Source organism: Apus apus, chromosome 5 (genome assembly GCF_020740795.1).
Source record: "Apus apus isolate bApuApu2 chromosome 5, bApuApu2.pri.cur, whole genome shotgun sequence".
Lineage (NCBI taxonomy): Eukaryota > Metazoa > Chordata > Aves > Apodiformes > Apodidae > Apus > Apus apus.
Window position 1 is genome coordinate 3,960,477 of NC_067286.1, and position 22,669 is coordinate 3,983,145.

A 22,669-nucleotide genomic window follows, 5' to 3' on the forward strand; every position below is an offset into this window, starting at 1 on the left:
CTAAGTGCTTTTCACTTATTTTAAGAAAGCAGTAAAAATGAAGTCCAAGAAACCTCTACTGAGGTTATGCAGAACCTACACAGAGCCTCAGTTATGTACTTGAAAGCAGTGGAAAAAGGTTACTTCTGTACATCAAGAAGGAATTTGACCTCTACGGTTGACATGCTGCAGAAATCCCTTTCAGATTTTCCTAATTTTTTGCCACCTAAAAGGATAATTAATATTTTACCAGATGGGATGAATGCCTAGGTGCACTGTCCACGATTTTGTCTTCAGGTTACAGGTCTGTCACTTCTGTGGCTGTACAGAAGGCTGCTGCTTATTATTAGCTGCTGCTTATTTCTCAGGGATCACAAGTTATAAGCAAGGAAGTGGTTCTGAATATGGCGTATGTGTTGTCCTGTGCTTTCAAACCTGTGGATTGAGTTCACCTTCACCTGGACAGAACAGATCAAAAAGTATTATAGAAATATTATAGGAACTTTCCCTGCTGCCCTGGCCATCAGTCTTCCCCAGCAGCTGAGCTGCCTCTGGCTCCACCCTGGTATTTTGGCCTCCTAGAGAGAAAAGAATTAGGCATTGTCCTTGGGGTATAAATTTGTGTTCTTTTTTGTGCTGCTGTCTTCAATACCTGTTGTTCTTTCTACTTTTGGGGCAGTTGATCACACCTAGACCATTTCTTGTCTGACATTAAAAATGATACATGCTTGCATCTGCATTTTTAGTGCTTTAAAGTAATAGCTCCAAAACAATTTGGGTTTGTAGCCTGCGTGCAGATGCACGTTAACTGCAGAAAACAGGAATCACATCAAGAGCATAACTGCCTTCAGGCTCTTAATTAACTGGCCTTAAAGTAGCCATCTGCAGATACTTTGAAACGAAATTGCGCAAAAATATTAACTCCTTAATTGTCCTTCAAACCAGAAATCTCAAACTATCTCCACATTCAAACATGATTAAACGTGATGCTTTACAAGGCAAGAATATGATTCCCAGGCTTATATGTTCTTTCACTTTGTTAATTCTGAGTCTTCTTTCCCCCTTTAAAGTCCCATAGTGATCTTTATCTCTCCAGTTGATAACTCCAAAGTGTGTGTGTCCCAGGCCACTGCAAGGGATTCTGTTTCTTCTCTGTCCAGTTGGCATGGTTGCTTTTTTGGAATGCACCTCAGTTAGTAAAAACTTCACAAAGTAAGAAAACAGAGAGGCAAAGCAGAAAATAAAATTATAATATCTGTATGAGTCCACTGGGGGCCTTGTGCAATATTGCCTGTCCTTGGGGCTTTCCATCTGGAAGAGGGCTGTCTGAAGGTAAAATGCAGGTGAAAAGAAAGGTGACCAGGAGATCTTGAATGCATTGCATCTATGATATGAAGAGAGTTGAAACAGATTAGGAATCTTCAGTTTGGAAAAACAATGTCTGAAGGGAGGTGATAATACATAATGTAGTGCATTATAAATAGGTTGGTTTTCCGTTACGTCTCATATCACAGGGTTGTGGAGACACTCAGGAAACTTACTGATTTCAGCAGTAGGTCTAAAAGAGCTGCAAAGAATTATATTTCTAAAAAAGGAGGAGTTTTTTGTTACAAACAAAATGTGTTGGTGGACTTGGAAGCCGTTAAGCAAATTAATGGTAGAGATGTCACAGCAACTGTGGAAAAAAAATAGTCTGACTGTAGTTCCCATCTGAGGAATTTCCACCTCTGCTGATTCCCAGAAGATGCAAAGATGTACCTGGGGAAAAAAATCAGTGGGAGCCTGCCTCCTTCTTGCAGTCTTTTCCCTAAACATGCACTGTGGTGGCAGCCAGAGATGGAGCACATGATTAGACAGACCCTGGCCCTGACTCACACTTGTTATTTTTATGTTCTTAGTGCAGTGCAGTCCTTAGCATCTAACTCTGAAGATCATTTTAATTGAAAATATGATTAACCAGAAAAAGCAAATGGGTGTGAGGGTTTTTTTTGCTTTCTTGTGGGTTTTTTAAATTGTCTTAAATTCCTCCAGAAGCCAACTTAGACTTTGTTTACTTTTCTTTCCAGCCTTGCCTTAGGATATAATGTCAATGGGAAAGCAGAGCTCATTTATTATGAATGTAAGAGAATTGCAGTAGGTAATTAGAGCAAAATGGCAGCTTTTCTAAACTTTTTTTTTTTTCTTTCTGGAAGATATAGATGAAAGAAAAAGTGATTTAACAAGATTTCATATGATTTGTATGAAGTTAGCTGAAGTTTGCATGGGAAGTTTCAGTTAGATGGATTTTGTTTCTAAAAATAAAAAGAAAGGTAATTATGTTTCAGTAGCAGAAAGAATAGCTTCAGGTAGGTTTTTTTAATAGCATAATCAGAAATTAAATTATGTTATGTAAATCCTAACACGGGTGATGGTAACAACTTTGAGAATCAATGTATATGTATATCTTTTACGGAATATATATTTAAATGTAAAAACTGCTTGAAACGGATTCTTTTCCAGAAAGGGTTTTGTAGCCATGTTTTTTTCTGTGAGAAAACCAACCTTGCCTTGTTAAAAAAATGTAATTGCTTTAAAGAAAGACCAAAAAACCCTGCAGGGGTAGGGAATGTTCAGCTCATCAGTGCTCCCTTGTAGTCAGCAGATGGAAGAAGATACAGATGAGTTCAGAGGGCAATTCTGAGTCCCAAGATTAGACTCTGCTTCTGCTCTGGGTGCTCCACATCATCTCCTGGAGCATCTGGTTCCATACTAGACCTGGGTAGTGTGGTCTTCTCAGGACATCTCCATCTTGGTCTTCTGCTTAAAAAAAACAACCTACCCTCTGAATCTAAAACTGCAGATGAAATACTTAGATTTACTTTTGTTATCTCTTCTGCATTTCAGTTAATTTGTTGTTGTTGTTGGTTTTTTTTCTCTTGAGTAAGCCCTTATGCAGGAGTCTTAAGATAAGCTCTCCAAAGAAACAGTTATTTCTGAACAAATATTCATCAAAACTTTTAATCTTATTGACCACACCTCATTAAAAATATATATATAATTAAATAAATTATTAAAACAACTTTACCAAATCAAAGTTCATGGATTGTATTACTTGGCCATGCAGTCTTCAAACTGTACATTAATGGCACAATAACCTGATTCAGTTTATGATGGGTGGTGAAATTTGTGAAAGTATTTATTCAGCAGACTGGTCACTGGCAGTGGATGGTCTGTGATGATTCCACGGTGTGGTTGCTATATTTATAGTCATTGTGTTTATTTTCTTTCCTTTAGTGCATGGTTCTTCTCTCTCTTTGGTATCCAGTACGTCATCTATTTATTCGACAGTGAGTATCATGAAATGAACAATTTGAGCTTACTAATCAAAATTATTGAATTGACTGGTCCTATTGTGCTGATTGTTTTTCTGTTCAAGGAGGAGGAAAGAAAAAAGCCCCACTTTTTGATTGTGTTCTGAATGCCAGCTACAAAGGAATGTTTATATTCACAAAGGAGACTGGGTATTTAGCAGTTTTGTCATTAAACACAGGTGTTAATGACCTAAAAGCAGCAATTTATTTTTGAGTCAATGTTTTACAACTACACTGAATAAGTTGCTAGAAAGGAGCCCAGCAGATCTGAGGAGATTTGAACTTCATTACCTAAAGCACCTAAAATTTGCTGTTTAAAGTCGTTCCAGCCTTGAATTAATGATTTGCTACTAAAGAAGTGTAAGTTTCTCTATGCACAGGTTTCAATAATTCCAAAGAAGCTATTTGTTCACTATGCCAGTAATATTTTCTCCAAAAGTATGTCTTTATTTAGGTTCTCTGATCCTAAAATAGGGCTTACTGGAGTTTGAAAATACAGGGGTTTTTAAATGTGTGTTGCATTATTTTCTTCTGATAGTCTCACCAAGGGTTTTCCATGTAAACATGTACTATGGAAGACCTTGCAAGTTCAGGCTACATCTGTGCTGTGATGGGGAGGTGAGGCTGCAGCACCCAGCCCCTGGTTTGCCAAGCTTTTCTCTAGCTAGTTGGGGTGTTACCTGCAGTGACCTGTGGGCACAGCAGGTTCCAGCCCACACAAGGCTGTGCAGAAGCATTTAGCACTGATGGTCAATTCTCAGTGGCTTCACTGCTGCTGATATCCAAGCCAGCCCAATCAAAGGTGCCTGATGTGTTCCTGGCACACCAGGATCACGGTTTTGGGGGTTTCTTAAAAATCATTGAAACATAGAATGGGTTGGGTTGGAAAGGACCTTTGGAGGTCATTTCTTCCTACCCCCTGCAGTGAGAGGGGGGGTCTTCAACTAGGTCAGGCTGCTCAGAGCCCCATCCAACCTGACCTTGAATGTTTCCAGGGATGGGGCACCTACCACCTCTCTGGGCAACCCATGCTTGTGTTTCACCACCTTATTGTAAAAATTGTTTTCCTTCTATCTATTCTAAATGTCCCCTCTTTTGTTTAAAACTATTACCCCTTGCTCTGTGGCTACAGGCCCTGCTAAAAAATGTGTCCCCATCTTTGTAGGCCCCCGTTAAACACAACCCTTTTAAAAAACAGTGGATAACAATTACAATTACTTCTGAAATACATGTTAATTGAACAGCATCTTCAATTTCAAATTCTTATGCAAGTGTGATGCATCTTCATGCTCACCACACATCCACAGCTGAAACATATGTGATACAGGAGTATGTGGAAGAATTTGCTTTTGGAAGAAAATGTGTGACTGTCTCTGAAGTCTGCTGGGGCAGCCTAGTGTTATTTAGCATTATTTCACATGCATGTTTCTCTGTTACGAAGCCAAAGCAGATAATGCTTTGGAAAGATGCAAAACAGACCATTTCCTCTGGGCTGTTGTTTATAACCCTGGGAGCCCAAGGAAGAGCACTCAGCAGCTGCCATCTGAGCTCTGGTTGATGTGTTTGCCGCTCAAGCACCAGTGGCTCTTAATAGTGTGGTTTATGGGTATAATTTTCATGGAGGCTGGTAGTGGGCATGTTTACATAAGGGTGGTGGAGTGTGTCACTTCCTACCATATACTTCTCCTCAGCTGATAACTTTGGTTAGAAACAAGCCATAGTAGCCACAGTTTTATCATGCAGACCACAGCGGATGGTCAGCACGTCCACTTTGTGTCCTCAGATAACTAGTTGTGTCTCCTCAGTTTTTCATCACTACAGTCCCCAGGCAGCACCCAAGTGGAAGGAATTTTTTTATTATTTTTTTTTTTCCCACATCACTTTGGAATGCAAAAACCTGCTCTCTATCCCATGGGAAGCTGAGCATGGGAAGAAGGGAATTGCTGCCCCTCTGAGCCTTGGGCTGCCCCTTATTCATGGAGCCAGGGCATCAACCTTCCATGGATCAGACTCTGAGGGGCAATGGTTGGCAGGCTGGCAGCCTGTTTTCTTTTTCCTGAAACTAAATTAGGATATTATCTTGGACTGAATATGGAGGTGGGAATCCAAAATATGGAATTCCCATTAGAGCTTTTCAAACACAAAAAAAAAGACCTGAAAAATTTTATCTATTTGTCAGGCTGGTTATAATATACTCACATATTTTCTTCTGTTTTTACTTTATAGCCTGAAGAGAAGTGCCAGTCAGAGGTAAGAACACATCATGTTTGACAGGCATAAATGTGCTATCAGGACACTCTGCATTTTGTGTCTTGCTATTTTATTTCTCCATATTATGGTGCAGTAAAGTGCTCTCTTAAAATATATAGATTCGCAAGCTACGAAGAGAGTTGGATGCATCCCAAGAAAAAGTATCAGCTCTGACGACTCAGTTGACTGCCAATGTGAGTACAACTCTGAGAACACTAACGGGGAATGCACTTAATGCACCAACTGCTACCCCAATTTTTTTAAGTGACAAAAAGATGCAATGTGTGTAACATTTGGTTCACATTACCTATGTGTTTAAAAAAGCAACTGCATGCATGTGGGACTTTTCCAAAATTAACATCCTCTGTCCTACTGACTTGTGTTATGCCTTTCTTTAACTACTAAATTGTAATATTAATTTGGCTTTAGATATATGCAAATCATCTTCAAATCTTGGCAGAATATTCAAGGATGGGGTGTTTTTTTATAAATAGTGTCTTGCTTGGACATTTGGGTGGACTAGGATACAGATGAAAGTAATTATTGGCAGGAATAAAAATTGGTAGAAACATGGATTGAAGCCTATTATATTTTGCTGTTGCATGAATATGTGGGCTAATGGCATGATGGTGGTAAAAGGGGCTCTGACAACTAATTTAAAGTTATACTTAAAGAGTGGACATTCCTGATTTTTAACCAGTGCAGACAACACTTCTGCTTGTTTTCTCTAAGGAGTTTTATGAATAAGTAATTTAAGACACTTGGAAAAAAAATAATATTTGAAAGCCAGGAGGCATTGAGGCAATGCTATGTATGTACCTGAGCAAGTTTATTTGTGAGTTCTGTGCTTCTGCAAAACAGAAGCTTGCTAGAAAAATAAGCAATTCTAGAGTAAATAAGCCACAGATGAATAGTCATCCAACTGGACCATATTGACATCCTCCTTTGTGGGAATGAATAAACATCAGACCACATGCTACTGAAGAGGACATTCCTGTCCATCAGCTCTCTGAATAGGTGGAACACAAAACTTAGGATTTGAGGGGGCATCTACTGTGGGAGAATTAAGTTCAGTAAGCTCTTACTCAGCACAGGAGTTAGTAACCTGTCCCCAGGAGAAGTGAATAGCACGTGCTGCTGTGTGCCTGCCCCAGTTGCTGTTCATTTCCCCAAGAATTTGTGCATGGTTCTTCCCAATGTCTTTGCAGAGAATGTTTTTTTAACATATGCTGCTGCTGTACATTTTTGTTTGATTAGAGGGAGAGGTTGCCCTAAAAAAGTGAGCATAATTTGTTACGTTGACAATACTCTATAATTGCATCATTCACTGTGCTAAAATGTTGTAGCTTTTTATTGGTGATATTTAAACTTCTTAGACTTGGACTTGCCCCTTGTTTGTTCATAAATCAGCAACAGTCTGCTGCAGAGATGTTGTTGTAACTGTCCTAGTAACATATTTGTCCCCAGTCACTTATTTTCAGAGTACATAGTCATTTTCCATGTAAGAGGTCAGGTCTGTTCCCAAAAAAGTGAAGACTTTTTGTTAATACACTGCTTTATGGACATTTCCTTAATAGAATGTTTTACGTTAGACAATTTAAATTATTTTATTGATTTAATTTATTATTTTTTTCATGTATAGACACAGCAGCTTTTGATGCTTCTCAGGCTATCAGGGGCAAGAATTTGAAAAGGTTTCACTCCAGCTAGGAAGTGAAGTTAACTGGTTTCTGTAGCTCACTGAACAATTTCCCAATAGGAATAATTTCAAGGTGCCTGATCTGGTTTTGAAAGAGCAACTTTTTCTGAAGGTTCAGGTGAAAGCATTAAGGGTTTGTATCCCACTATGAATCCACACAGTCCCACTTGCCTGTTTATTTTTTACCTTTGCAGAGTATTGCTGAGGGTTCCTGAATATCAGTTTTGTTATTCTGTGTTCATCTTCCCCAACAGAAGCTTTGCAGTCTGTTTTTTTAAAACAAATATTTAGGTTTTCATATATGTGTAGAGTGAGGGTTTAAATTACTTTGTGCTGTTTTCTTGCAGTCTCAGCTCTGCTTATTTTCATAGGGGCTGGTGGGAATGAGAGATGCACATCCCCCTGTTATTGTACTGATCATGTTTGTTTTCATTGTGAATGTGAGAACAGTTATTTAGGATAAGTCAGCTGTGTGCTGCTGCTGAATAAGTCTGGAATAGCTCTGTGAAAGGATTTGCTATTCTGTATATCTTTAGGTGAGAGAATGTCCTTTTCCCCTTGGAAAGATTTGGCACCATTTTAGTTGTTGTGTGCATAAAAATTATTTTTAATAGAGAAATAAAGTACTATCTGCTATAGTTAGTGTAGATTACTATGGCTAATGAGAAAAAAATATATATGCATGTGTATCTTTAAACGAGTGCCATATCATGGCACTAGAAATATAGTTCCCTTTTATCAAGTTCCTTTCTGTCTTCTCAATCTACTTTTTCTTCCTTTTACTTTTAATTTTTGGCTCTTTACTGATGTTCTTAATATAATCAACATTGGGTTCTCAGTGCTTCATGGAAAATGAAAATAAAAGTTCATTGGCCAACCACGAGGAAGTTTGGGATGATGTTTAGCAGAGGGACCTTGGTTGCAGGCAATGTGTGTTCAAGTATTGGAGAAGTGTTTGAGTTAGGTGTAGATACAACAGCTCAAAAGCTTTGTGGCAAGAGTTACCTGAACTGTGTCAGGGTACCTGAAAACTGTCATTGAGTAGCCTTGAATGTGCTGATAATGGCCCACATAAAAAGTCAAAAGATTACGTCTGGTTTCAAAAATGAACAGCAGGAGATGTTTAGAAATACAGATGGATTTGTCTCTTTCTCCTCTTTACGTTTTGTGATAGTAGATCTTTTCATGTCATTGCTTTCAGTAGCTTGGGGACATGGCTAGATGACAAGGGTCATCCTTCCATGCCTTTTTTGTATCAGGAATACTTTCAGATGGCCAGCTGTATTCCCTAAAGTGTCCTTTAAGAGCCTCAGTTACTTCATCTGTGAGATGTTTCAGAAAAAAACCCACGTCTTTCTATTTCAATAAAGTGGCAGAATGTGTTTTCCATTTAATCATAAAATCCAAGCAGCTTTGAACACCTTAGAAATGTACAGGAACTGGATTAGTTTGGGATGTGGCTGTTCAAAGGACCTTAACTCCTATGGACCCAGGAGGTGATTTTGTTCTTGATGTATTCTGGACACATTTTACAGAATGAAAGAGAATTCCAAACCGCAAAAAAATCCTGCTTTGCTGTTGTGTTAGAGTGTGCCTGAGATAACTGGCCTGGCTATTGAAATCGTGGTATCAAAGAGGTAGATGTAGCAGCCAATTGAGAAGCCACCTCCAGGAGATGTCCTACTGATGTGCCAGGTCACAGCGTTACTCCTACATCTGTGTTCTCGGAAGCCTCTGGTAGCAGCTGCTGCCAAGCAGGGCATGGTTGGTATCCTAAAACTGCCTCATTTCCTTGTGTGCTACTGGCAGTGGTGGTACACAAAAGGGCTGTCATTTTCTAAAACTCCAAAATTGGTCCATTACCTTTGGCATTTCCAGTTCCCCCCAGTTAAATGGTTCTTGAGAATTTGTTTTCACAATGTATGCTCTACTCATTTGACCTTTTCCAACCCGTGTTATTTTCTCCCTGTCATTTACACAACAAACAATGCAGTGCAGGAGGTGGCCCACTGAATTACCTGCAGAAATATTCTTGTTTGGGGTGGGGGAAAGAACCAACTACTTCTGTATGGTTTAACTTTCAGGCTCACCTGGTGGCAGCATTTGAGCAGAGCCTGGGGAACATGACAATCAGACTGCAGAGCCTGACTATGACAGCAGAACAAAAGGTAAGCTTGAAAACTATCTGGGGAAGTCTTAACTGCTGTTTCCAGCATTGTTGCTCGTGCTCCTCCTGTAGTTGTGGTGGAAAAAAACCAAACAAACACAGACACTGTTTCCTCAATTGTGGTGATGGAGTAAAATGTAATGAAGATTTGTGTAAAATGCTTGTTTTCCTCACTGGAACATTGTGGTGGATGATCAGATTTTCTTACAAATTGTTGCATTGGATACTAGTATTGAGAATTGCATATTTTGGTTATAAATTTCTGCCAAATGCATCTACACATGCATATTCAAGAAAAACACCAAGAAAACCTGTGCAAGAAAGGAAATATTAGGGTTTTGGACAGTATACTTGGACATACATGATTTCTGTATTACACAGCATGTACATTTTTTTTAGCATGTGCTGTTTTGCAGCCTGCTAGAGGTGGGCTTCCCTGGGTGTACCAAACCTCATTTTCGTCTCCTGGTACATATATATTCCATAAATTCTCTACCAACTATCAACACTCAGATTGAAATGTGTCTTCTTTGGTGCAAAGATATAATCTGTGTTTTTCAATGAATCACCTTTGTTTTTTTTCCCCCCTTCTTGTTCAAGGACTCAGAACTGAATGAGTTAAGGAAGACAATTGAACTACTGAAGAAGCAAAATGCTGCTGCCCAGGCTGCCATCAATGGAGTCATCAACACACCAGAGCTCAACTGCAAAGGTGAGAAGCAAAAGCACTACATTTAGTGGTGGTGTGGTGCTCATGGAGCTTCAGACCTCTTGGTAATAGCTGATGCAACCACAGGAGATCAGCTTTGTCTCATGACCATGCCCTAGTTACTCGTTTTGGTATCGTGTGGGGATTTGAAATGGGTATTGGTGTCAATAGGGCAGTCAGTTCTACAGGAGTAAAAGGATGTGCTAGAGACATGAAAAGATGGTTTAACAAAGCTGTTCCACCTTCAGTGTGAGCTCACTGAATTTACTATAAGCATGTAGTAATTCACCCATGTAGACACCGATGTCTCAAGGGCAGGTTGGATGGGGCTTGGAGCAACCTGGTCTAGTGGGAGGTGTCCCTGCCCACGCAGAGGGGTTGGAACTAGATGATCTCTAAGGTCCCTTCCAACTCAAACCATTCTGTGGTTCTATGTGAAGCAGCAGGGAGCAAAGATCCCCATTTCAGAGCTGTCAGGCACTTGTCTTTATTTTTAGGATTTTCAGGAATTTCCAGTATGAAGTCTGAACGCAGTTGTGTCTTATCTCGCTTATCTTGCTTCTCCCAGTAATTTACATCAGATTTCTTACATAATTTTGGCATTGCCTCCATTCCCAACCAGGACCTGGAGCTGCTCAAGCCACCGATCTGCGGATCCGGAGGCAACACTCTTCAGACAGTGTCTCCAGCATCAACAGTGCCACCAGTCACTCCAGTGTGGGAAGCAACATCGAGAGCGACTCAAAGAAAAAGAAGAGGAAGAACTGGGTGAGTTGATTTCAACAGATTGCGTGAGGTTTATGTAAAATAGTCAGAATGTCCAGGGTGAAACCCAGCTGCTTGGCTCCTCCTTACTCTCCAGTGCGACAGGTCAGCACAAGGACCGTGCACTGCTTAAATCCTGTGTAAACTCTCTTTTGAAGGCTTAATTGTGTCCTAAGTGATGTATATGCTCGTGTTGACTCTGCCTAGGATTGAATTTTAGCTTAACAGCCAAAAGGGCAGTCTTAAATTAGAAATAGCTGTCAAAGGTCAGTTCTGGCTAGAAGTAATCTGGTGTCCAACCCCTCAGGGAAAACTCAATGTCTGTCATAACAACAAATCCACAACAAGACATCATTCCTACTTTTATTTTTCCTTTCAGGCTCGTAGGGCTTTCTTTTAAGTGAACATGTTAGATACTTTAAGAACTCTTTTTGAACATTTTATGGAGTTCTGCAAAAAAAACCCAACAACAACAGTCTTTAAAAATTTATTGTGATGAACATTGATTTTGCAAGATGTTGCAATGCTTACCTTCCATTTCCTATTTTTCCTTCTTTGCTCATCATGTACTGTGTGCAAGGTCCCCTGTGCTGGAGGAAAGGTACATTATATCAAACTCCATCTTGAATTAGATCCTAACTGCCTTTGTGACCTAGTCAGATTATAGTTTGGACTGAAGTCCTTAGATCGTTTATTGTAGCCAGTGAAACAATCCACCCCTTCCTTCCCATTGAATTTATATCTCCCTGGATCTTTTGGGTGTACAGATAAATCTGCATAGCTACAAAATGTGGTCTGAGCTGGTAAAAGCTTGATTTGTATTTGCACAATAGCCTCTCAGAAATGTTTATGAAACTCCTGAACTGTAAGAAACAGTTTCCTGAGCAGGTTCTTGTTTTGATTCTCTCTTATCCCAGTGGTTTTATTTTGATTTCTTGCCAGGTCCTTCATAACAGTAATTTTTCCACTCTGCCCTTAAGTAATTGGTTGAATGGAAACAATGTCATCTCCAAATCCTTCTTATGCTGGGTTATACAGTAGTTACAGATGAAGTAAATTGCTGTAATTTTTAAATTGCTAGTGATTCTTAATTTGTGATGCAAACTTTTTGTAATCATTAAGCCTTGGTTAAGATAAACACTTTAAATTTTACTTTAGCTCCTCTTCTTTATTACTGTAACCCAGTAGATATCATCCTACATCAATCTACACTTCCCATTAATCAGATGACTATTTTTAAAGAAAGCTAAGGAAACATCTCCGTGTTACAAAGAGAAACAGCCGAAGTTTTTATGAAGTAGAAGAAACAGGATATGTTGTTATTAAAAATCACTACAACACTGCTGTAAAATTAAACTTGAATATTAATTCAGTAATTTAATAAGAAAATATATAAGTTGAGTCTGATTCACACCTTGTTTATTTCACAAATATTGAGAAAGTTCCCAGCCAAGATCTTTATGTTACGTAGAGAAACAACACAGCTGCCAGTTTGGAGCTGAAACACCAGATCTTCAACATTTCTCACCAAAGGAGTTTTTGTCCAGCTCCAAAAACAACTTTCAGCTCATATTAAGCCAGCCTGTTTACAGCATATGATTTGTGATAGCATTAAATGATGTTCACAGAGTAGCCTGAGTTGGAAGGGACCCGTGAGGATCATCAAGTCCAAACCTTGACTTCCCACAGGGCAACCTAAAAGTTAAATCTTATATCTAAGAGCATTGTTCAAATGCTTCTTGAACACTAACTGTTGAACTGTAACATTGGGATAACATCAGTTTAATCACTTGAATAGTGATTATTGCTGTTGCTTGGAAAATTACAGTCACATGAGAAAAGGTTGTTTTAGTTACAGGTATGTAGAGAATATTCAGTCTTTTCTCCTGTTCCTGCAATGCAAAAAAAGATATTAACATGTCTGTTAGCCCAAACATTCTGTCTCAGCCAAGGAGAAAAGATAATTTAAGTAGTGAACAGTTCTGGGTCTACTGTTTCCCTCAAAGAATGCAAAGATGACCGTATGTTGTTTGAAACACCTGGTTTAGGAAAATACAGGGTTCCATGTTTAAAGTAATTGTTCATCTTTGTTGATTATTGGTCATGTTTGTCTTAGAAATCCAAAGCCTTCCTTATCACTGGCTTTATCTGTTAAAACATGTCTTTTTTCCTTCCCTCACTTCCTTTTGCTTGCGCTTCTTCCGGCAGGTTAATGAGGTAAGGAAGACCTACTTCAAAATGTGAGATACAAAGCTAACCCATCCATGTACATGACTAACCTTTTCAGCATCATTAACCTTGTCTGAGCCACGCCACATTATAGCTGCAAGTTGCTACAACATCACTGTAAAGCTTGTTGCACTGAACTGGACTTGCTGTAAAATAGTTATCTTAAAAATAGGAAGCATTGGTATTGACCTTATTAATCTCATTAAATAGTTAAGGGGGAAAAAAGCTTTTTTTATTCTGTTTTATTTTTTTTTTAACCCATGTTAAAATACATGTGAGTCTGGCTGTATTGTTAGGAGAATTTGCATGTTTTGAGTTGCTCTGTGGCTTTTTTGCCTGGTTTCATCCTTAATGATGTGCCTGCTGTTATGGTCTTGTTTTCTTTCAGTTACGCAGCTCCTTCAAGCAAGCTTTTGGTAAAAAGAAATCTCCCAAGTCAGCATCTTCTCATTCAGATATTGAGGAGATGACTGATTCTTCATTACCTTCTTCACCAAAGCTACCACACCACAACTCTACTGCTGCAACCCCATTGCTGAGAGCTTCCCATTCCAATTCTCTGTAAGTAATTTTTAAATTTTTAAGGACAAAATGGTGTGGAAGGCATCTTGCTGCATTGGTAGAGGAAAGGAGAACTGTCATGCTTTGGAGAGATCCAGTGTTTTCCATGCTAGCTTTGCAGGACATTTCTAGGCCACTTTCTGGAAACAAAAGGGGGCAAGATGTACCTTATACCATCCAGTGCCTGTTGGTTCTTCTGTCTAAGTATCTGCACATCTGTGTAAGCCCTATGTAAGCTGCTCAGTTACATGCACTGCTAAAACCAGCTGCTGACCATGAGGCCACAGAAGACACGGTGGACCAGACAGGATTGTCCTCTAGGCCAAGGCTGGTCTGTCATCACTGATCAGTCCTACTCCCAAACATCACTTACGTTCTCTCCCAGAGAAGGGCTGTGGTTGTGAAGTATTTTGGGTAAAATCCTCAACCCTGTCATACTGGCAAAAGAATGAGCAAAGATCACACTTTCAACTCCTGCCTGTTTGGCATGTTCTGTAGTCAAAGGAGATGACAGGCAGAGGACAGAAAAGATGAATTTGTATATCCAGGGAATTAAAGATATGTAAGCTGACTCCCAACACAGTACTTCTGCATTAAGGTCCAGGAAGCCAAAATCATGGCATTGTTGCTGTGGTATAATTTAGTATTTCCTTGGGGTGCTCTCTCAGCAGAACATGTAGAGTATGAAGGGTATTTATAACCAGTGTGACCTTGGAGCATAGAATGAATTGGATGTCTTGCTGTTAATGAAACAAGCCAGGCCAACCCTGGGACTTTGTTTTCTGTGGTGGCTAAAGATAGTACATTGTGTACTAATCTGCAGTGTTGAGTTCTCAAATAAATTCACAAATTCAGCTAAAGGTAAGGATTCACCAGAAATTAAACAACATGGTTTCCTGATACAGCTGAACTCATCTAACAGCTGGGATGGAGATGATCTGTTCCTCTTTACTTCTGCACCTTCCTAGCCACCTGTGCCTGGTCCTTCCCTTGCAACTGGCTCTGCTGCCTGTCAGACAGCTCCACTGAGCCTATCCCTCATGCTAAATTATGTGAAGAATAACTGGACAGAAACATGAACAGTTTTTTCTCCAGGTTGCTGGGTTGGTTCAGCTCAGGCCTGCTCTCACTCTGAGTGCCAGAGCTGGCATAAGACTGGGAGGATGACAACACCCAGGCCAAGAGCAGGCTTGGGGTCAAGGACTGAGAAACCAGTGTGTCCTTTGGGGAGTATATTGTATAGGCTCATCTGTAGCACCAAATCATACCCTTCCACTTGTGCGTGATGAGAATGAGATACAGACTTCAAAGTCAGGACTTCAGCTCTGCTGCTTGACTCATTTTATGTTGATGGGAAGGTCACAGGCAATCTCGATGCTTTGTTTTGGCTACCTGTGAAATAAAGCTAAATAATTGTGTTGCTGCACTGTTTTGAGTATAAGCTCACATTTTAGGATGTGTTTGGAAAACTGTGTGAAATAGATTTTTTTTGTTAATTCTACGAGTAACTTTCTCACTTAAATAGGATAAATAAATACAGAAAGTTGTAAGAGGCAATATTGTGAAACACAGAGTTACCAGAAAATCTTATGGCCTGGTAGATGTCATGCAAAGCTTCCAGTCTGATTTCTGATCAAATGCTTTTGAGTGAGGACCCAGGCTTGAAGTTTTGCCCATCACTTGTTTTCACTTCGAGAAGTGAAAACAATAGCAACAGTTTCCAGCCGTATAATAGCGATGAAATGTTAGTAGCAGAAGATAATCCCCTGTGAATTTTTTGTAAAGCTTCTCCACTCTCTTGAGCCTCACTTGGCAAGTTTCTGGTGACTACAGAAAATTGTGCTTGAGAAAGCTAAGGCCAGAAAATTGTCAAATAATGACCTCATCTATCGTCAGTCAAAATTCTTTGTGCGTATGTCTTATCTTGACATGAAAGCCAAAAGGCTAAACATGATAAAAAAGTAAATATGGGAACAGAGGGAAGGCTAGAATAGAAGCAAAAACTTGTGTATTTTGGCTTACTGGCTTTTTGGTGGGGAAAACTTCTCTCATTAACCTGATATAGGGAGAAATATTTTAAATGAAATCTCCCTCAAAGCACGCAGCTGTGTAGCTGATCTTTATATAGATACACTTATGAATGTGCTGAAATGTTACTCACCCAGAGTCTTTTTTTTGTATGAAGAGGGAAGAAAAAAGCCACCAAAAATTTTTTAAGCATGAGTGCTTGAAAGCGAGCAGGAATTTATCACGCTTCAATAGGTGTAGAGTCCTAAAGCCCTCCAGAACAGTTCAGGGAAACCCAGCTGTGCACACCTGGTGAGCTTTAAATCTGTCTGTAAACTCATCAATCTCCAACCAACTGCTGTCACTGCCTACACCCCCTTAATTTATTTAGATTTTGGCTTTAGAAGTTTTCCTTTATGGTAGCTACCATGAAAAAACAAAGGCTGTCCAATAGTAGGTGACTTCCAGAATTCTGTTTCAGATGCTGGTTAAAGAAAAATCACCCTCAGACATATTTATTTCACTAGTCTCTGGTGTTTCCATGACCTCTTTACTATCTGATTTATGGTATCACTAATCCAAGAAGCAGGAACTGTTGCCAGCTTGCTACAGAATCAAATGTTTCTTTTCCTCCTTTACTAATAAATGATGGAATAACACTCTTTGAAAAGTAACAAGTGGTCTCACTCAATGTCTATTTCTCAATCTTCTCCAGTATTTCTGAGTGCACTGACAGCGAAGCTGAAACAGTCATGCAGTTACGAAATGAGCTGAGAGACAAGGAGATGAAGCTGACTGATATTCGCCTGGAAGCCCTTAGCTCTGCTCATCAGCTTGACCAGCTGCGCGAGGCCATGAACAGAATGCAGGTAAGAAGTAACCACTCCAGGTACTGCAGTCTTTGTTGGTGTGTTCAGGATTGGCCAACCTGCTACTCAGTAAAGATCTGAAAGGAGGTAAATCTGAAGTTTTTGGATGCTTGCTAAAGGTTATGTCTAGTTTTATGCAAATGTTCAACCTTGTACCTTCATTAAAAGTCAGCTCGAACACATGAATTCTGCTGCCCTCATGCTGCAGCTGTAACTGTTTCAACCCTAGAAACGTACAGGGAGATAATTTTCTTGACTGTCAGCAGCCCCTTCAAGTATTTCCACGTTCTCTGCCTTAAAGTAGCTGCATTTCAGTGTTTAGTGAATTCCCACACATTTATGCTTTCTAGGATACTTTGGAAAGTGTCATGGAAGGGACATTGTAATAATTAAAAGCATTATTTTATTAAAATAAAATATTGTGAAAATGTTGTTTCTGCTAAACCAGTATTTCTTCTGTAGTCACTTCTGTTGCTCTCTTTTTAAGTGTGCCTTCTAACTCCTGACTTGTCTTTTCAAGAGTGAGATTGAAAAATTAAAAGCAGAAAATGATCGCCTGAAATCTGAAAACCACGGGAGCTGTAGCCGGGCTCAGTCTCAGGTTTCCATTTCATCTTCTCCAAGACATTCAGTGGGTCTCTCTCAACACAGTTTGAACCTCACGGAGTCGACCAGTCTCGGTGAGTTTAATGAGCGAGGCGCTGGGCAGGTTTTATCCTGCACTTGGAAGATTTGGTTTGGTTAGCCATGGAAAAATGAAAGCATGAAAATTATGAAGAGTTGAGGTGTGGAAATATGTCAGGAGCTGGCACAAAGCCTCCTTTTCAAATGTCGTCACGGGTCTGCTACGCCCTGGCTCGGATTTGTCCAATTATGACCTCAGCTGTGTGTTTAAAGCCATTTAATGGTGTACATTTGCCAGGGGATGTATCATTGGAGGAAACACAGAGTAACTGACTAATAATTTTCAGTGACTGTCACTTTTTTTGAGTGATCCTGATATTTGGTAAGGAAGTCGGTAAACCGGGTTCTTGCGTTTTACCTCGGGGCATGTGAAGGCCAGATGTGTTGTGTTTGACTACAATAGAGCTGTTGGCATAAATCAGAATAGTCTTCAGTGTTATTACAATAGAGCTGTGAAGCTGTTGATGTTTTCTGTTCACAGACATGCTGTTAGATGACACTGGAGATGGCTCAGCCCGGAAAGAAGGAGGCAGACACGTCAAAATAGTTGTCAACTTTCAGGATGAGATAAAATGGAAGGAGGTGAGTCGTGTTTCATCCCCAGCTTGGAAATATAATTGACTTTGGAACGAGGCAGAGAATTCAAATCCAGTTTGTTTTGCAGGCTTTTGTTTGCAAAAGATTTTAAAATAATTTCTCTGTAATAGTTCATTGGTGCTATCACTAGTGATAGCCAGGGCACTATGCCCCTGCTTCCTTGGAACTGCTGAGAGCCAGCACTGCCAGTTCAGGTTGTCTCACAGAGTCACCTCCAATAGCTTTTTATGATACATTATCTTGTTGGTGCCCTCAGCACTGGCCATGAAGCATGTTGGTAACACAGGATAGTTAGCCCAGACCATGTGTCAACAGTGTGGCTGGTAACGTTACAATTTAAGCCTTTCAGCAGGATCTCTAAAAACCAGGCCACTCCTTTGGCAACAGGGAGGTTAGCAGGCTAGTGCACCTTGGGACAGCATCTGTTTAAGACTGGTATGTTAAAAGCTGCACAAAGCTCTTGGGCCTTTCTGTTAAACTTCAATACCATTTTCACTAATAATGGCAATGATCCAGCACATAGATTGAAGGTGCACAACTAAAACACCGTGTTATACCAAACATGTCACACAAGTTATTATATATACTTATATATAAAAGTCACTGTGTGACTATATATACATACTGCCATGTATAATTTCTATATATGTTTGTAGATTCTATGACTGTGGCACTATTTGTATAGGTGAGTAGGATAAACCTTGCAAGTGCAACATATTTGATTGTGAAGTCATGGAAAAATCATCAAGCCATGAATTTTTCTGCCTAGAAATTTCCTAACAGTCTGGGCTTTTTTAAGCTGTAATCCCCTCAGAGGATTTGTAATTGTTCAGGGATTGATTGATTAATTGATAAATACCTTTTACTTAACTTCAGTTACCCTGAAGTATCTTTTAGATTTGTGATTCCAACACTGTAGAAAATGTTTAGTAGAAAAGGATTCCATACGGAGTGGTAAAGATGCACCATAATTAAAAAAATAAAGGAAGAAAACTGCCTGGTACAGTCAGTATTTCTTTAGTAACTTAATTCATATTTCTGTGCCCTTAGGATTCGAGGCCTCGCACCTTCCTCATAGGCTGCATCGGAGTCAGTGGCAAGACCAAGTGGGATGTCCTAGATGGGGTTGTGAGACGGTTGTTTAAGGTCAGTGAGCACAGTTTGCAGGGTGCTTGGATCCTCCTCTTAGTTGTTGATGGTACCAAGCAATACTGAACTTGCTGTGATTATTGCTGTACTAGCACAGAACAAAGGCCCAGAGGTTTCGGTGCTGCCTCACTTTCCGTGTCCCTTTCCCACTCCAGGAGTACATCATCCACGTGGATCCCATGAGCCAGCTGGGCCTGAATTCAGACAGTGTCCTGGGCTACAGCATTGGAGAAATCAAACGCACTAACAGCGCGGAGACACCGGAGCTGTTGCCCTGTGGCTATCTAGTTGGAGAAAACAACACAATTTCAGTTACCATCAAAGGTAATTTTGCTTGACCTGTCTGTTGTAGTTCTCACTAATTACAGTTGTATCAAAACTCACTGTGCCAAGAAACTCGGAGGTGTAGAAACTTCTTATTGCCTTTTTCTTCCCATCCCTGACTTTTATTTACTGGTCCTTCTATTTTCACTTGATAAAGACAGCACTTAGAGTATGCTAAGCATACAGCAAATTTTCAACAGTAGGAATAATTACACACACAGCAGTTTCCTCCAAATATTTTGAATTGATGCCTGGAGTTGTCCTGGAGAAGACCTCACAGCACAAAGGGACATAGTGGAGTAGTCTGAGCAGCAAAGAACCTTCCAAATTAATAATAAAGCCTCAGAATTTCATTACCTGTTTGTAACAACTGTGATTTCCTTCATGCGGAGTAAAAAAAGTCTTGATTTAACTTGCTTGCTTGTTCTCTCTGAGGAGTCCCTCCCTAAGCACCAGTAAGGAGGGATCCCAGAATTCATGGGACACCTTAAAATGTGGCTTTTTTTCAAAATGTGTGATTTTCAGATTTCTCATCAATTTAATTATATCGCAATGATAAGAATGTAATGCTTCTGTTCCTCATATGGTTTCTCATTCACTGTCTTGGGCAACAATTTTCACGTGAAAACTATGCTCTGAAACTAGTTTTGGGAGAAAAATTTCCCAGCTTCAGTGTTTTGAATGTACATCAGTTTGTTCAAAATTACCCCAGTGAAATCTGGAGCATAGATCTGTATTCATATGGTAGAGTATTTGACAGCATTACCAGACACTCTGCAGCTCAGCTTTGAAATTTGGCTGTGACATTTGACTGAAAGTAGTTTGATTTTTGAATATTGGTTTAAAAAAAATCAGTTCCCTTGGGTAGCAAATCAGTGGGCAGGAAGACAAAATAAGCCACGAAATGTCTCAATTTACTGAGTCTTGATGTGACCCCAGGGTATGGTGCTTACTTAAAATACCTTATCCAATAGTCAATCCCAATTGGAATATTGCTTGAGGTCTAGCCATATCTGCAAAGCTGCCATCTGATTTTATATTTAACTTGCTTTGGCTTGACTTGTAGTTTGAAGGTTCATGTGTGATAACAGTTTTCAATAAAATGGAAATGTATTTAATCAATTTATGGAAAATCACTTTACATATACCTTGGAGACATAAAGCTGCCTATCTAAATATTTCATATTCCGAGCTACCGTTGAGGTGCAAACATTTCTGTGTGTGATCTGCCAACTGCCCTTTCTGCTGTTTATTTTGAAACTCTGTGTATTTTCTCTGAGCCAATTCTGCCTAAAGTGACTGCTGACATTGCGTAAATGCTTATCAGTAGGAGCTTTCTGTTAGAAGAGATAAGTATCAGCATACAGAGAAGGAGTTTAATTACAAGCGTTTGGGAAAGTAGGGGGAGTTGATGATAGCTGGGGTTTGGTTTTTTTGGGCTAGTGAATCAAAAGTAAACAGGTAAATTCTGGGTGACTGTGCGCTATGCATAAGTGAAATGCTGCAACATGGATGGTTTGTGTGTGAAAAATGTGGCCTGGAATAATTTGTACAGCAATTTCCTAGGGCCTCAGACACAGGCCAGTACTTTGAAAACTGGGAGGGCTGGAGGAGGAACCAGGCTAAACCCATAGGTCCCTTCTGCACTTGTGTTAGCAGCTTTCTATGGGCTCCTCTCAGCCACAGGGGGATACCAGAGTTGGGAAGGGATTTATCTCTGAGGTGAGAAAACAGCTTGGGCAGGTCAGATCTGAGTCTGTTGTTTCTGAGTGGTTTTGGGGGGTTGTATTACTGGCCCCTAAAAAATGTAATTTTTTTTTTTAGTTTTCCAGTTTGACTGTCTAGTTACTTCAACTAATCTTGATTTGTTCAAACTCCACAAAGGGGATTGCTTTGCAGCATTGCAACTAGTTAGTAAAAATACCAAAAGCAAAACAAAACAAAAAAAAAACAACAACAAAACTTTCTAAAATGCAGGTAACTTGGCTGAAAAACTGTAAACCCCTCTAAATGAGCAATCTTTCCTTGTTTCAGGTATCTGTGAGAACAGTCTGGACGGGCTGGTGTTTGAATCACTGATCCCAAAGCCTATACTGCAGCGTTATGTCTCTCTCCTGATGGAACACAGGCGGATTATCTTGTCTGGCCCCAGTGGCACTGGTAAAACATACCTGGCAAACCGTCTGTCAGAGTACATGGTCCTCAGAGAGGGCAGGGAGTTGGCTGATGGCATTATTGCAACCTTCAACGTGGACCATAAATCCAGTAAGGTGAGGAAACAGAAAACCATCCTTGCACCCTTAAAGCTGCCATGCAGCGGAAAGGAGAGAACTCCTCCTTTATTCAACCAATGAAAGCTAGTTTTAAATCGTCTTTAATCTTTCTTTTAAAAGGATTATCTGAATCCTGATGGGAATAATATTTAAGATTCTCAGAGCTGCAGATTCACCACATTATAGGCCTGAAATAGCAAGCTTCCAGGTGTATATTTAAAGACCTAAAGTTGTCACCATTTGCAAGTCGTTGGGAGCCCAAGAGTCACTGAGGAAGCTAAACACCTACATAAAATTCCCAGCAACTTAAGCAAATCTTATTGCACGTGGGCATTCTTCCAAAAACCCTCAAATGCATCTTTAGGCTGTCAAGAGTCTCTGCAGCTGCAAGTATCAGCAGTTGTAATCTATGGATGCTAGGTAGGGAGTGACTGTTGTCCAGACACATTCTTGCACTGGTGAGGCATGTCTCTGCTTCTTTACTGGTTTTGCTGAAAGTACCTCTAGTGAACATCTAGATTAAAGAAAAAGAAGCTGGGTTTTTTATTGCCTTAGGCACATTTTCCTTTGGAGGAAAGGGATGGTTGAAATTACAGGACACTGGTATAATTTGAGACATGCTGTGGAATAAGTGTTTTAAAGCTGCTGAGAGTGTTTCAACCACACCCAGTCACCCAGCAGCAGCCCCACAAGCTCATCTTCCTTCCATGGCATTACTGCAGGCATCCAAATTTGGCCTCTGCTGAGGGATGCTTTATTCCAGGTAGATTTTCTCAGCTGTCTTTTGGATAGACACATGGTTGCAAGAAGATAACAAACCTAGGTGGGATGCAAAGTTTGATTTGGTTTATGGAGAGTTTAACAAGTTTTGGAAAAGAAATAAAACCAGGTTTCAGCCTCAGAGTCTCAGGTTAGCCCAGCAGGAATGAAAAAACAAACCAAACCAAAACATCTTAGCCCCTTTCAGCCCTTCTCTCACACAGGATTTCTCATATAGTCTTTGAATCTTCAGCATAAGCCACAAAAGAGAAACAAACCCATATTCTTCCGTTTTCTC

The 22,669-nt window shown here is 39.9% G+C and overlaps 1 protein-coding gene across 3 annotated transcripts in view; it reads left to right on the forward strand.

Moving 5' to 3' along the window:
• NAV2 (neuron navigator 2) overlaps positions 1 to 22,669 on the forward strand; it is a 222,954-nt gene that overhangs the window by 188,279 nt on the left and 12,006 nt on the right. For all 3 annotated transcript variants that reach the window (XM_051621396.1, XM_051621397.1, XM_051621398.1), the window contains 13 exons: positions 3,253 to 3,305; positions 5,556 to 5,579; positions 5,699 to 5,773; positions 9,363 to 9,446; positions 10,046 to 10,157; positions 10,777 to 10,922; positions 13,537 to 13,709; positions 16,432 to 16,585; positions 17,106 to 17,265; positions 17,751 to 17,851; positions 18,917 to 19,012; positions 19,171 to 19,339; positions 21,374 to 21,609. In XM_051621396.1, the coding sequence (XP_051477356.1) occupies positions 3,253 to 3,305; positions 5,556 to 5,579; positions 5,699 to 5,773; positions 9,363 to 9,446; positions 10,046 to 10,157; positions 10,777 to 10,922; positions 13,537 to 13,709; positions 16,432 to 16,585; positions 17,106 to 17,265; positions 17,751 to 17,851; positions 18,917 to 19,012; positions 19,171 to 19,339; positions 21,374 to 21,609 (1,583 nt within the window). The remainder of the gene's footprint in view (positions 1 to 3,252; positions 3,306 to 5,555; positions 5,580 to 5,698; positions 5,774 to 9,362; positions 9,447 to 10,045; positions 10,158 to 10,776; positions 10,923 to 13,536; positions 13,710 to 16,431; positions 16,586 to 17,105; positions 17,266 to 17,750; positions 17,852 to 18,916; positions 19,013 to 19,170; positions 19,340 to 21,373; positions 21,610 to 22,669) is intronic.